This window comes from Panonychus citri, unplaced genomic scaffold, assembly GCF_014898815.1.
Source record: "Panonychus citri isolate SS breed McGregor unplaced genomic scaffold, ASM1489881v1 Contig00049, whole genome shotgun sequence".
NCBI lineage: Eukaryota > Metazoa > Arthropoda > Arachnida > Trombidiformes > Tetranychidae > Panonychus > Panonychus citri.
The window spans coordinates 604,092-617,613 of NW_026515454.1; the positions used below are offsets into that span (position 1 = coordinate 604,092).

At 32.4% G+C, this 13,522-nt stretch overlaps 3 protein-coding genes across 3 annotated transcripts; all 3 read left to right on the plus strand.

Annotated features, from left to right (window-relative positions):
- Positions 1 to 280: 280 nt before the first annotated feature.
- On the plus strand, positions 281 to 5,111 carry LOC128385549 (NACHT and WD repeat domain-containing protein 2-like; the record flags this gene model as incomplete). The annotated part of the gene is given in 7 exon segments (XM_053344421.1): positions 281 to 415; positions 507 to 1,395; positions 1,398 to 2,058; positions 2,060 to 3,542; positions 3,613 to 3,795; positions 3,880 to 4,006; positions 4,081 to 5,111. Coding segments are annotated over 7 exon segments (3,702 nt in total), but the record flags the coding sequence as incomplete, so codon positions are not given.
- Positions 5,112 to 5,261: 150 nt separating this feature from the next.
- LOC128385641 (uncharacterized) lies at positions 5,262 to 12,890 on the plus strand. The gene is made up of 6 exons (XM_053344533.1): positions 5,262 to 7,064; positions 7,133 to 7,293; positions 7,397 to 9,149; positions 9,240 to 9,407; positions 9,689 to 10,152; positions 10,888 to 12,890. The coding sequence occupies exons 5-6, from the start codon at positions 9,703 to 9,705 to the stop codon at positions 11,950 to 11,952; spliced, it is 1,515 nt and encodes a 504-aa protein (XP_053200508.1). The 5' UTR covers positions 5,262 to 7,064; positions 7,133 to 7,293; positions 7,397 to 9,149; positions 9,240 to 9,407; positions 9,689 to 9,702; the 3' UTR covers positions 11,953 to 12,890.
- Positions 5,732 to 6,598, plus strand: LOC128385550 (pantothenate synthetase-like). Its single transcript, XM_053344422.1, has one exon. It carries the CDS (start codon positions 5,732 to 5,734, stop codon positions 6,596 to 6,598), a length of 867 nt encoding a protein of 288 aa, XP_053200397.1.
- Positions 12,891 to 13,522: the final 632 nt, after the last annotated feature.

A 13,522-nucleotide genomic window follows, 5' to 3' on the forward strand; every position in this document is an offset into this window, starting at 1 on the left:
TCCATCAATAATCATTAAATCCCCTTAATCTTTGGATTATCTTCCATAATTTTAACTCCTAAAGTGTTGATCCTTTTTGTTTTACTTTTCTCTCTCTCTCTCTCTCTCTCTCTCAACTGTTTTTCCTTCAAAACAATCAGCTGGGCCTTGGATTTGATAAAAAACACTGTGGACAAATTAACTTGGATTATTATGATGTTTGTGAACAATTAACCAACACTAGCAACATAAGAATCAATTTAAATTTTTTTCCAACAGTTAATTGTGTTCATCACTTTAAATTAATGGCTATGAAATACGTTATTACAACTTTAATCTAGATCATCTTTATATCTATGATGATGATCATCGTTATAAAGAAATATGTCTCAACAGTCTTGAATATCTTAGAGAAAGAGGGAGATTAATACCACTGGTGAGTAGAGATCAACATGATTCCATGATAAACATTAGGTTTTCCATGTCATTTATTGACCTCTTATTCTTGTTCTTCTTTCTTATTTCAGATTATTTTAGATGGAGAACCAGAAAAAAGGTTATTATCCAGAACTATTGATGAATCAACTTTTAATCAGATGATTGCTCAGTGTGATGAATCAACCAAACAGCTAATTGAGAAATGGTATTATAAAGATTCAAATCAGGAGCCAACCAGTTATGTGCTTCACCCAATCAGCAAACATTTACCTTGTTTCAAGAGCCATTCGTCAGACGAGAGGAAAAAAGCTCTTGAAAGTTGGTATAATGAATCCAAGGTGATAATTGACGTTCTATTGAATGAAACCAATCGAAAGACCAACGAAGACTTAATTACATCGATAATTTGTGAAGAAATCAAATTTATAGCTGATGATACCAATGGAATGAACAAGAATACTTTGTTAATTCGTTTGGCACAATTAGCCCAATTTTCATCTAGTTCTCAAAGTGGAATGAATAAAATTGAGGATAATATCTCAACGAATCGTAAACTTCTTGCTCCGGCGGGAAGCGCTGATCTTGACCAAGTTGCAGTTGATACTGAGATCACTAATTTCTTTGGTGAAAATTTCAAAAAATTAGCTGAATTAGCTATTGAGGAAGAGTTTGCTGCTGATTCAATTAAAAAATTCTCAGAGATTGATAACAATTTATTCATTGAATTAGTTCATCAAAATAATCATCGTCATTCTTTGGATAAACATTATATTGGTAGAGAGTCTTTTTTACAGCAAATACAATTTTACATTTGCTCACCTTCACGAACACCACTAATCATCCATGGACCAAGAGGATCGGGCAAATCATTTTTACTCTCTCGTGCGTCTTTTAATTGTAGCTACTGGTCACCAACAACGGTCATTATTTACCGTTCAATTGGACTAACATGTGAATCTCTGACTGTTGAACAAACACTTGAAGCATTTGTGAACAACTGTGTATGCTTTATGGGGAACATATAAGTTTCGCTTCTGAAATCGCTTTGAGACCAAAAGAGACATTAATCAAATTATTATCTAAATCAAACGAGGAGAGACCGCTAGCAATCATTATCGATGGTGTTGATCAATTTGCTGATTATAATTGGATTAACTTTGAAGTTTGGTTGCATGATGAGCTTCCTGCTTTCGTAAAAGTTATTCTTGCCATGACGAATGATAATTGTTTGGATAAATTTAAATCTATTGGAAAAGTCGAGTGTTTAGATATTTCTAGTATCACTTTAAATGAAATGGAGCGAATCTTAGATGTCACCTTACAAAGTAAATCAAGAAAAATCAGTGAAACCCAAAGGGAATTTGCATGTAAGCAAATGAAAGAAGTGGGCACACCTTTTTACGCACAAGTTTTATCTCTCAGACTGTCAGAAATACAATCAACTACTCATCCTGATGAAATAAATGATATTGGAAACATTGAATCAACTATACTCTCATTCATAAATCAACTCGGTCATATTATTGAACCTCCCTTGATGGCAGCCATAATAACAACACTTTCCTCAACAAGATATGGTATATCTGATGCCGAGGTGATGGACATTATTTTCAAGAGTCAATCATTACGAGATTTATTTTACACCAAATGTATCCTCCTTTCCATATTCATTCTGGTCTCTGATACGTTTCAAGTTATCACATTTTATCACAACCAAATCGGACGATTCATTGATTAACTTCAAAACTCGTCAAATTGCAACGATCGTTGGTAAATATACCCAAAAGTGGAAAGATGTCACTCGATTGAGTCAAGACGAAATGTTGAACTATTTCAACATTAATCCTGATGATTTACTCGCAAGTCAACATTTCTTAGGGGGCGAAGCTTTAACAAACCAATGGCCCAATCGTAGAAAAGCTCAAGAATTGGGTTACCTGAAGATGAATTTGAATGTAGATGATTTATCTTCATTCGTTGAAAACTATTGTCTCAATTTGAAATGGATTTGTTTTAAATTGCTGGTATGTGATCCTTTCCAATTACTGGAGGATTTAGAACTTGTCAAATCAATTTGTAGGAAAAGATCTCAACCATTAGATGGGATAACTAATAGTGATAATAATGTTAAACAAGAAAATGTCGAAAAATTTTCAAGTGATCTCTCAATTCTCATTCACACCATCATGATCTCAGCTTATCCTCTCCGATACCATGGATTGCAAGTTATCTCACAAATCTACTCTCGACTCAACTCATTTCTAGGTGAACCAATAAACAATCAACATTCAACTTGTTCCTCTTCACCTCCACCATTAACATCCACCTCCGACAAAGTGAGCGATTTGGCTAAAAAATATCCAAAGGCTGCCAATATTGTGGTGTCATGTAAAAAACCATTCGTACCAAGTTTATTGCCTCTGAATACTCAATTTATGGCAGTTAAAAGCAATATTTTTGCTGATGAGACTAATGAATCAGGTACTTCAACGATCAATTCTGGACAATCAGGATCTGGTGATGGTTTAATTGAGGAAAGTTTTTACCAATATGATCAAATCTTTCTAATTAAAGGAAACGATGCTCATGTAATCACACTTTCAACTGGTCGAGGAGAAATAAGTGTTTGGAATATTGCCAAATCGAAACCTATTCGTGTTTTGAATGGAATCAATCAACCCAAAGATTTACGAATGATTGATCAATATCGAGCTGTTGTTCTCTGTAATCGTGATTTAAGAATCTATAATCTAGACGAAGGATCGCTGGTAATCAAATTAAAAGGAGTCATGAATCAAAAGATGCCCTTTTTTGGGCTTCACAGTGACAATTATCTTGTTGCTTTATCACGTAATCGAATGTATGTTAATATGCAAAGTCTTAAAACCGGAGATTTAGAGACAACATTTAAAGTCGGCGAGGATCGATTCCTTAATAGTCTTCTTGTCAGTGCCAATGGGAATATTTGTGTTTGCGGTGATGAAACTCAGAAGCCTTTCCCTCTTCTTGTTTGGGATTTGATTAATCGTAAACTCATTTACGATCTGAGGATTCCTCACCATGAATTTATCACGAAATTGTCTGCAATTAGTGATGATGGACATTATGTAGTCTGTGTGAGCAAGGTAATCAATCAATGTTCATCTTATAGATAATTCAATTCTCATCTAATCTGATGTTTTTTTTTGTCTTTAGGAACTCAACTCTACTTCACCAAATTTCATCATAGTCTACGATCTTCAGAGTGGTACATTATTCAAAAAATGGAAACCTGATTGTAACACTGTTAGCATAACAATTTCATCAAGTGCTTCGTGCGTAATTAATTGTACGGAAACAGCTCTCATTTTGGTGTGGGATCTTTCAACTGGAGCTAAAGGTAATCAAATGAATTTCCTTGTGACAGAAATTCAGATCATGTTGACATTTTTTATTTAACTAATTTGTTCTCTCACTGACTCTAGACTCACTCTTCAGGGTCATATCGCCTCTGTAGATATATTACAAGTTGATGAGAAAGGAAAAACTTTACTTTCTTATGACTCAACCGGAAAAGATTTAAGTATTAGGCTTTGGGATTTGGAAAATGGTAAGAAAATTTTATCGACCTGTTAATCTTACTGAATAATACATAATCTTATCTAATCTTCATCTTCTTGTCAGGTTCCTGTTTAGCTGTTTTTACACCTGATCAGCCACTGAGCTGCTGTCAATTATCTCGTAATGGTAAAAGTGTTGTCGTTTGTTTAACTGATTCACCAAAACTTCACACTTTGATCCTTTGTCACAATTCAACACCAGAAGATGAAGTTTCTTCACTGGAATCATCTACCTATGGATCCCCTGACAAGGAATATCAAGAGTTTGATCTTTCAAATGATGCTTAAAATTCAGCAAATTAAGTTTACTCCTCAACTCCAGGCTCCTTTTCACCTTTTGTCAAGTTAATCTGATTACCCACCAAGCATCATGAATGAATCAAAATGAATATTACATCTTTCAAGGCTTTTCATTGACCTTTCATGCACTTTTTTCACTTATCATCTCAATCATCATGAATTTATAGCATTTGAAAAGAGTAAAAAAGACGATTCGTCAAAATTGTCACTTCTTTTTTCTTCTCATCATTTATCAATTTCAATTCTAGACTTGAAATTAGTTCAAAAATCACCATAACATATACATGATCCTTCAGAGGAGCTCATCCTTTTTTCGTCTCTCTATTAATAACTTGAGTTATTCATTCATTAATAATAATAACCTCTCGATTTCTGTTGACTGGATGGAGATAAAACTGTGCTCCAATTTATCATCATTTTCTTATCATAATCAAAGCCAATCACCATCATCATTGTCCAAATTACCAAATGTAATCAACCAGCTCCTCACCTGAACCTCAAACAAGTGTGATGATCATCCGACTTAATAACATCTAATCATATCCATACAACTCAAATGGTGGATCAAATCAAATCAAATACAAAGCTACAAGTAGTTAACTAAATGATAAAATGTATAAGCATGCAACTGATCACAATTGATTTATATTATAAACATTTCAATTGTAAATATCTAATAATAAGTAATTATGAAATATTGCTTGAAAACAAAACAACCAAATGAAATTGTAATCGAAACAAAATTGATTAAGATAATTGTTATGATTATTAATAAGCCGAACTTTAATCCTATCATGAGATGCAAGCGTTGAACAAATGATTAATGAAATTGACTATCACAATCAGTTAATCAATATGAGACCATAATGAAATGAGATGATTTTCAAAGTCCAATCCTCTTGAAACAATTTCCATCTCATTGAATCAGATCAATGGTAAAGGTCAATCAAAGCAAAAGTTGTTTGGGCTCAGAGCACTTACTCCACCTCCCAGTTACCTGTTCTTTACCTAATCTATTAATGAGAATTTTAATTGATGATGATAATGAAACTAATGATGACGCAAGTCATGAATTTACACTCAGACTCACTTGGAACATGATATTTCCACTTTTCATCTTCCTTTTCTTCATCATCCACGCGTCCTCTGGTGGACTTTAGTCAGTTAGATGATCAAATTTGACCTTCTCACTTGATATATTGAGTCTCTCTCTCTCTCTCTCTCTCTCTCTCTCTCTCTGTGAAATATTGTATTAACTTTAAACGATCAATTTACCTCGAGTTAATTTTGATTCCTTTTTGTTACCTTATTGTTATGAGAACGAGAAAAACTTGATTCGTCTCAATATTGTCTCTCTTTTTTTCCTCTGTTTGTTTTGGTTTCTTTTGCTCTCTCTTGATCACAGCTGATTGAAGATGTTAGTTGTTACTTCAAAAGCTGAACTTAATTCCGCTCTCAAGGATCGTCGAAGTGGTAAATATATCGGTCTAGTGCCGACAATGGGCGCTCTTCATGCTGGTCATCTTAAATTGGTTCGGGAGGCTCGTGATGAATGTGACACTGTCGTTGTGACCATTTTTGTTAACCCGACACAATTTGCTCCACATGAAGATTTTGACAAATATCCTCGAACTTTCAATCGAGATCGAGAACAACTGGACTCTATTGGTGTTGACATTTTGTTCGCTCCAAGTGTCGATGTGATTTACGCAAACGGTAAAGATCAATGTACCAAAGTGATTCTACCCGATGAATATACGAAAATACTTTGCGGTAAATCGAGGCCTCACTTTTTCGACGGAGTGGCCCAAGTTTGTAATATACTCTTTAATCTGGTTAGACCTAATTTCGCATTTTTCGGGGAAAAAGACCGACAGCAGGTCACAATTATTCGTAAAATGGTGAAAGATCTTCACATGAACATCGAAATCATCGGTGTACCAACAGTTCGGGACTCGAATGGCTTGGCACTTTCATCTAGGAATCAATATCTTTCCAGTGAACGATTAACATTAGCATCTAATCTGTTCAAGATGATGGAGAGAATCGCAATGGAAATTAAATCAGGAGATCATAATTATGCCAAATTGTGTTCACAGGCAACCCAACAATTAACAGCCGATGGTTTTCAAGTTGATTACTTTGAAATTCGCAACCTTCAAGATTTATCGACCAATCTGTCAAACGATATTTGTATTTTCGCTGCCGCTTGGCTCGATGGGACTCGATTAATTGACAACTACTCACTTCCGAGTTTCAATGGACATGATAGTTGTGATTGATGACAATCTTCAATGCAAATCATTGCAATCAAATACCGCTTCATCATCTGCGGCCAATTCTCCTCGAGATTCCAAGTCGTGGAAAAGCTTGGACATTGATGCCATCAGTGCGAAACCTCAAATGCGAACGCAACGTTCCAGCTCCGTTCCAACTCCTAGGTCACAGAAAAGCCTTGACTCTTGTAGAGATAGATTTGGTTCTGAACTAATCAGACCAGATAAATCGACCGGTGGAACCTGTACCAGTGATGGTAATGGAAGTAATAACAATGGAGATGGTAACAATTCAGATGATGAAACTGCTTTTTGTGAAAATGGTGAAAACCATCAACCGGTTGAACAAGAGATTCGGAAAACTCAAGAAACTCGAGAATCAAGAGTATCAGTTTCCAATGAAGATAATGTTCTAATTGATCCTGAAGTCTTAACCGACTTTTCAACTCAAGCTTTAGTCCTCACAGTCCTGGTAAGATGATTTCAATTTTCTCCAAACTAATCAAATCAATTAATCAAATTGTTTCCTTCCATTTACAGGCTACACTTGTCAGGAATACAACCGATGAAAATGAGATGAAAGTTCTATATGAATATTTAGCTGAAGCATCAATTGTTTTTCCTTAGTGCTGTACAAACAATCATTGAAAATATGATCGCTAATGAAGATACTGGACAACAGCAACTTCATTATCTTCAAAGTAAGAATTTAAATCATTAATTGATTTCTAATTGTTAACTATTTTGTCTTTTCAATAATATTAAACTTTTTCTTTTTACTTATTCTTATCTAAAAAACTTTAGCTTGCGGGTTTGCTGGTCTTTGGCGATTTGCTGGTCCATTTGCTAAATGTCAATCTAACTTGGATAATGCTGAACTTTTTGTCAATTGCCTTGAGGCTATGGTAGAAACTCATTTACCTGTTGATGAGGGAGATACTGGTGACATGATGAGCTATTCTAGTGGCTTATGTGTATCTACTGCATCTAATTTATCAACTTCCCTTTCAAGTTTAGCAGTTAGTTCACCAACAGATAAAGATGCCAAAACAGCGGATTATCATCATATTAATTCTAGTTCATCTGGAAAATTGAACGATTATCGTTCAAGGCATGCAGCACAATTAAGGAAACAAAGAAGTCTCAAAGTTAAAGATAGCGGAAATGGTTAAGGAGAAAATAACAATAACAACAAAGATAATTAACCAGCCTGATTGTGTGTAAATTTATTGTAAATAAACGTAACGAAAATCAACCAAAACAAAGCCAAGCCAAAAGAAAGATTATCCGAAAAGAGACAAAAACGGAAAACAATTATTATTAATTGTTTTTGGAGATGCAAAGAGTTTCTCATCCGAATTGAAGTCAACTATAAATCCAATAATCATTAGACTCTGATAGAAATGAAACAATCCAATTAAGATTTAATTTAATCTTTGCCATCATCATTTGTATCACTTGATGTTTCTCAACCTATGGACCCTCAACCTATCATATTCAATTATTTGGATTCAACAAAAAAGCTTACTAAAGATATTGGTTATCCAAGGAAAAACTAATCTCATCATAAGTGGAACTGCCATCAAATGTTTTTTTTCAATTAACTTATGATTCGGACAAACACCCAAAACCTTTTGATTACATACTCACCAATAAGTAACAATTTACTCACTGAGCGCAAAGAAAGGAAACAATTAAAGCCAAAGAATCGTGAAAAAAAAGTGACCTCAAGGACGAAGACAATTTGATAATTGATTGACCAATATTTATATATCGATGGAGAGGAAAAGTTTGTTTTGTTTTTCTCGAGAAAGAAGATAATTTTGTTTTTGTTTAGTTCCAAAAACAATTCTAATTGTGTTCTATTCTAATTTAGAAATGACAATATTTTATTCAACTTGACAATTAACTACCAATCAAGATAGAGAGTTATTATTATCAATGTTCACAAATCAAATTTTGCTACAATTGAAAACACACACACACACACAAGATAAACAATCAAATACACACAAACACATACAAAAACATTAAGTGTTACAATCATTGAATTAAAATTAATTGTTCAAAATTTTAAATTGTCTGAGAAAAATGTGAAAAAATCTCATTACCCAAACAAGATGAAGAAAAGTTTTCCTTTTACAATTGTTGTAAATTTAAATAATTTCCTTTTGTGTTCAAATTTGTAACTAATTGTCTCTCATTCTAATTGTTAAATTAAAAATTAATTATTTTTCTCAAATTCAATCAACTAATTAACACTACCGATTGTCCAGCCATCTACCGGTAAGAATGGGAACTAATTTTTGTATCCATTGGAATTGAAATTTGTAAACAAAAATGAAACGATCAAAATTTTTTGGTCAACTTGAGTAACTATTGTTTTTATTTGTTTACAATTAAATAAATTAATTAATTAGAATAATTTTAACTTTTAATTTTCATCTTTAACATTATCTCCATTGAGTTTGTGATCAAGTGATGGTAGAATTGTTATCAATAACTGTTGATTATCTGCTTTTAACTTTCCATTTTCAAGTGTCTTCTTAAAATCTATGTAAGTGAATTGTCATTTTTTTGTTATATTGGAAAACATTAAATTGATAAAATTTATTTTTCTTGTTTAATCTGTTGATTGTTGTTTCAGATTTTGGTTATTAGACAAAATGGTTGTTCAACAAACTGGTAAATCACTTGGATTTATTGCTAAATAGGTTAATTATGGTAAAATTAACCGTTTTATCGTGATCGTAATTCGTTGATTTGATTAAACCGCCAATCGATCAGCTGAAAACTTGGATAATAAAGTGAACCGGTAAAAGTGAATTTGTTTTTAATCATTTCATTTCTCTAATTATTTGTGATTATTTTTTCTCTCTCTCTCTCTCTCATTTGATTTAATTAATCACTAATCAACCTAAACATGAACACACCTCTTCTGTGATTAATTAACCATCGTACCAAATGAATTATTGAATTTCTTTCTGTTTGTAAATATTTATTGTTGTGTTTGTTGTTATTTTATGAATCGTTTTATTTGCAACTATAATTGTTGTTGTCTTTTGATTTTTAAACTTTATTATATTAATTTGTAAGTGATTCTATTAACCATGTCGTTAATTGCTGTTTGGTTGGTATCAATTGAGAATAGATCAATACTATTTAGACGTTATTTCCCCAATAATGGAACCAAATCAAGCGATGGTAAAATGATCGCCATGTTAACCATGAAAGAGGAAGGTCAATTTGTCTCTGGTTTAATGGGCTCTCTTGGAATTGAAAATCTACCAACAAGTTCATCGCTTAATCAGTCAACTAATTTCGATGGTCAAGAGTCTTCATTTAACTTTGATTGTACCCAAATTAATCAATTACCCGCTTTGGGCTTCCATTTAAAAGGTTTCCGTCTTTGGCCTATCATCGTTCTGGAACACAAAGGAATCCTTTTCTGTGGATTACCGATTCTCACTAATTCCTCGACTAATTTAATTGATCACATTGGTGTTTCAGTGACAGTTTCAACCTTACAAACACTAATTAACTATTTTTCCAAAGACAATGTAAGTAACTACAATCAATCAAATGTAATTGTAAACAAAATCAACAACCAAATCTCAATGAACAATTGATTACTTTGTTGTTGTTTGGTTACACTTGATTACCCTGATTGTATTTATAATCGATTAACTTGATTAGTGATTATTGATGTCACACTAAACTCTACATCAACAATTAGATAAACAATTATCCTAATGATGTTAGTATAATAATCATATCGTTGAATCGTTCATCATTTCCGCCATGTTTACCATCATTTGGAATCATCTTAATGGAAAGAGAATAGAAGAAAAAAAAATTCTTTTTTCTTTTTTTACCTTTTCAACCTTATAGAAATATAATTGAATGTAATCATTAACTTGAGAATTCATTCATTATGTTGATCATTATTTACTATTGATCACGGAAATCTGATTAAATCACGTTCGTAAACAATATGAATTCACTGAGAGCGATTCCTTAAATTCAAATTTAAATTTCTTTCTCCTTTCTAATTGTTTGAATTTAACTAATTTTCCGTCTCAACGAATATTGTCAATTGTCACTTTAATTAGTCTCTTCTCTTATAGTCTAATTTCTTGATTAATTCTGTACTTTTTTTCTGCTCCATTTTCACGGATCCATAAGTTTAAAATTCTGTCAATCAAATTATCTTTTCTCTATCATGTTCTCTATTCGTATCATTTGTTATAATTATCATTTTCTTTTCTCTTCTCTCTCTCTCTCTCTCCCAATAGAAATTATATCTTCTAGAGGAATATTTCACCAAGAATTTACCCTTCGGATGTCAGGTCACTAATCCATATGAGATCGAAGATGAATCGATGATGATAATTAAACCAAGTAAATCAAATGAGAATAAGCTTTCATCATCAACAATATCACTTTCATCAACCATTTCCACTTCCTCGATTGTCTCATCATCATCAACAACATCATCCAAATCAGAGCTTGTATTAACATTAAGAATCGCTGAATTTATCTCATCAATTTCCCCTGGAACTGAGATGATCCATGGAACCGTTTATCTAACAAATAATATTATCCTAACAGGGAATCCAGTGTTAACTTATAAGGTTGATAATCTGTATGATCTTAACGTTATCCTTTCACCTCATTGTTGGCTTAACAATGGATCAGGTAGTTTCTCATCAATGAATTCACCAACTTCATCATCCTCTTCATCTCCGGCATCAATGGCTTCTTCCGGTTTCTCATGTGTCTGCACCAAACTCAATTCCAAGGCTTTACGATATTTTCACTACAAATGTAATCCAATTCTAATTAGGGAACCATTTATCTCATACACTTACCTGGTCACTCGTAAAACTGATTCACAGTATCGTTTAGATTTAACATTGACCATTAAGGATGGACATTCAATGAGATTTCATTCATTTCGTATAAATTTCACCAATTTACCTCAAAAGTTAATCTCTTGCCTTGCCAATTGTCTTCCAAGTCAAGGGCAGTTACACACTGACCAGCAAAATGGCTTCTATTGGATAGTTGGTACAAAAATACCAAAATCTGGTAAAATCCGATTAACAGCTGATATCAATTGTCCATCAATCTCATCACCGTCATCAACTTCATCATCAACAATATTGTCCACTCTTTTAACTGACCAATTGTTGGATGCATCGGCAAACTTTAGAGTGGACAATTATGTCCACGGTTTCCCAAAGCCACGGACTGATTCATTTACCGTTAGTGACAATCTTTATTCAATCAATTTTAAATTAACGCCACAATTAACCCTGACAACATTTGATTATCGACTTAAACCAACTTTCTCATGAGCAAATCAACAACAATTTGACAGCAATTTAAAACCCAGTCAACAACAGCAAGAAACCAAAATTTGATTTAAAACTTGATTTACAATCATGATCATCATCCAACAATCAACACACATGATGATAACTTTTCTCACCATTATCATCATAATCATCACAATAATAATAATAATGATAATGATCATCATCATCATAATCATCATTATCATCTTGAAATGTAATCATAATAATAATGATTGTTATCATTTATATTACCTTGAAGGTGTAATTGTAATTTCTCATTTACTGATTGTTTTAAGAGGAGAGGGAGAAAGTGTAACCAACTCTTTCCGCTCTATTACTTGATTTAATTGTTACGTGAAAAATTGTTTTTGATTTATTATGACAACAATTATTTTAATTGAAAACAACAACAACAACAACAATCAAAGAAACAAACAAACATCAGATGGTGATGAAGATTAAGATGGTGACAAAATTGAAATGATTTTGACATAATATGAGACAACCACAATTACGATCGTAATTTATATTTAACAATTTGTTTAACTAATCCTTTCATAACCAAATTAAACGGTGTCCACACATCAGGCCCACCCTTTCATGAAGATTCTGATGGTGATAATGAGATAATCCAGATAAAAGATGAAGGAGTTAATCCCAAATGGGAGGATTAAAGACAGAAAATGAAATGAATTTTTTTTCTTTCCAATTTAATTCAGTTATACTTTTAATTTTTCTCTTCACTTTTCAACAACAATCAAAATTAATTGTAATTCTAATAATCAAACATGTTCAATTGTCATCCAATAACGGTTAATTGCTTGTTAATTGTATTTCTCTATCAACATCTAATCACATTGGATTGTTATTAATAATATTTTTTCACTCTTTGATTACAAACAAAAAGTTAATTAAACAATCAAATGCAATACTTTTAATTGTTATCATGATTTTAACTCATCAATCAAACGGAAAGGAATTAATTTATCAACTATCAAAATGGTGAGTAATTTAACTGATCAATTAATTACTGATGATATTTGAATCAAAGTGTAACAATTAAGTAAATTGTGTCTTCTTCTTGAATATTGGATAATCATTACAATCATTGAATCTGATGACAACTTACAAGCAATCAATTTGTTAATTGTTTCCTTTTTTGTTTTCTTTCACTAAAACTGTAAACAATTAGTTGATTGTGATGATCGTTGATTGTTGTAAACAGTTAACTCACTGATTTATCATTTAACCTTTTTCCTTGTGATACTTTGAAATGTATTTTTGGTTTGCTTCATTTCTCAAGCAAAATGAAACCTTCAAAATGTTGATCATGATTAACAAATTCACTAAACATAATTTTAACTATTGAAGGTTAATCATTTAACCTTCATCCTAATTGTAAACATATTAATGTAAATCAAGCGAAAGATGATTAAGTGATTAACTGTAAATCAGTGGAGAGACAAGAGGAAAACAAATAGATGAGCAAATTAACAATTTACAATAAGTAAACAATTGATACTCACTGGAAAGGGATCAATGATTAACTAATTATGATTCAAATTGTGAT

Excerpts from the sequence above, each read along its gene's own strand:
- LOC128385550 (XM_053344422.1), top strand. The coding sequence starts at position 5,732 with ATGTTAGTTGTTACTTCAAAAGCTGAACTTAATTCCGCTCTCAAGGAT.
- LOC128385641 (XM_053344533.1), top strand. The coding sequence starts at position 9,703 with ATGTCGTTAATTGCTGTTTGGTTGGTATCAATTGAGAATAGATCAATA. Across the intron at positions 10,153-10,887 it reads ACTATTTTTCCAAAGACAAT|AAATTATATCTTCTAGAGGA; the intron begins GTAAGTAACTAC and ends CTCTCCCAATAG.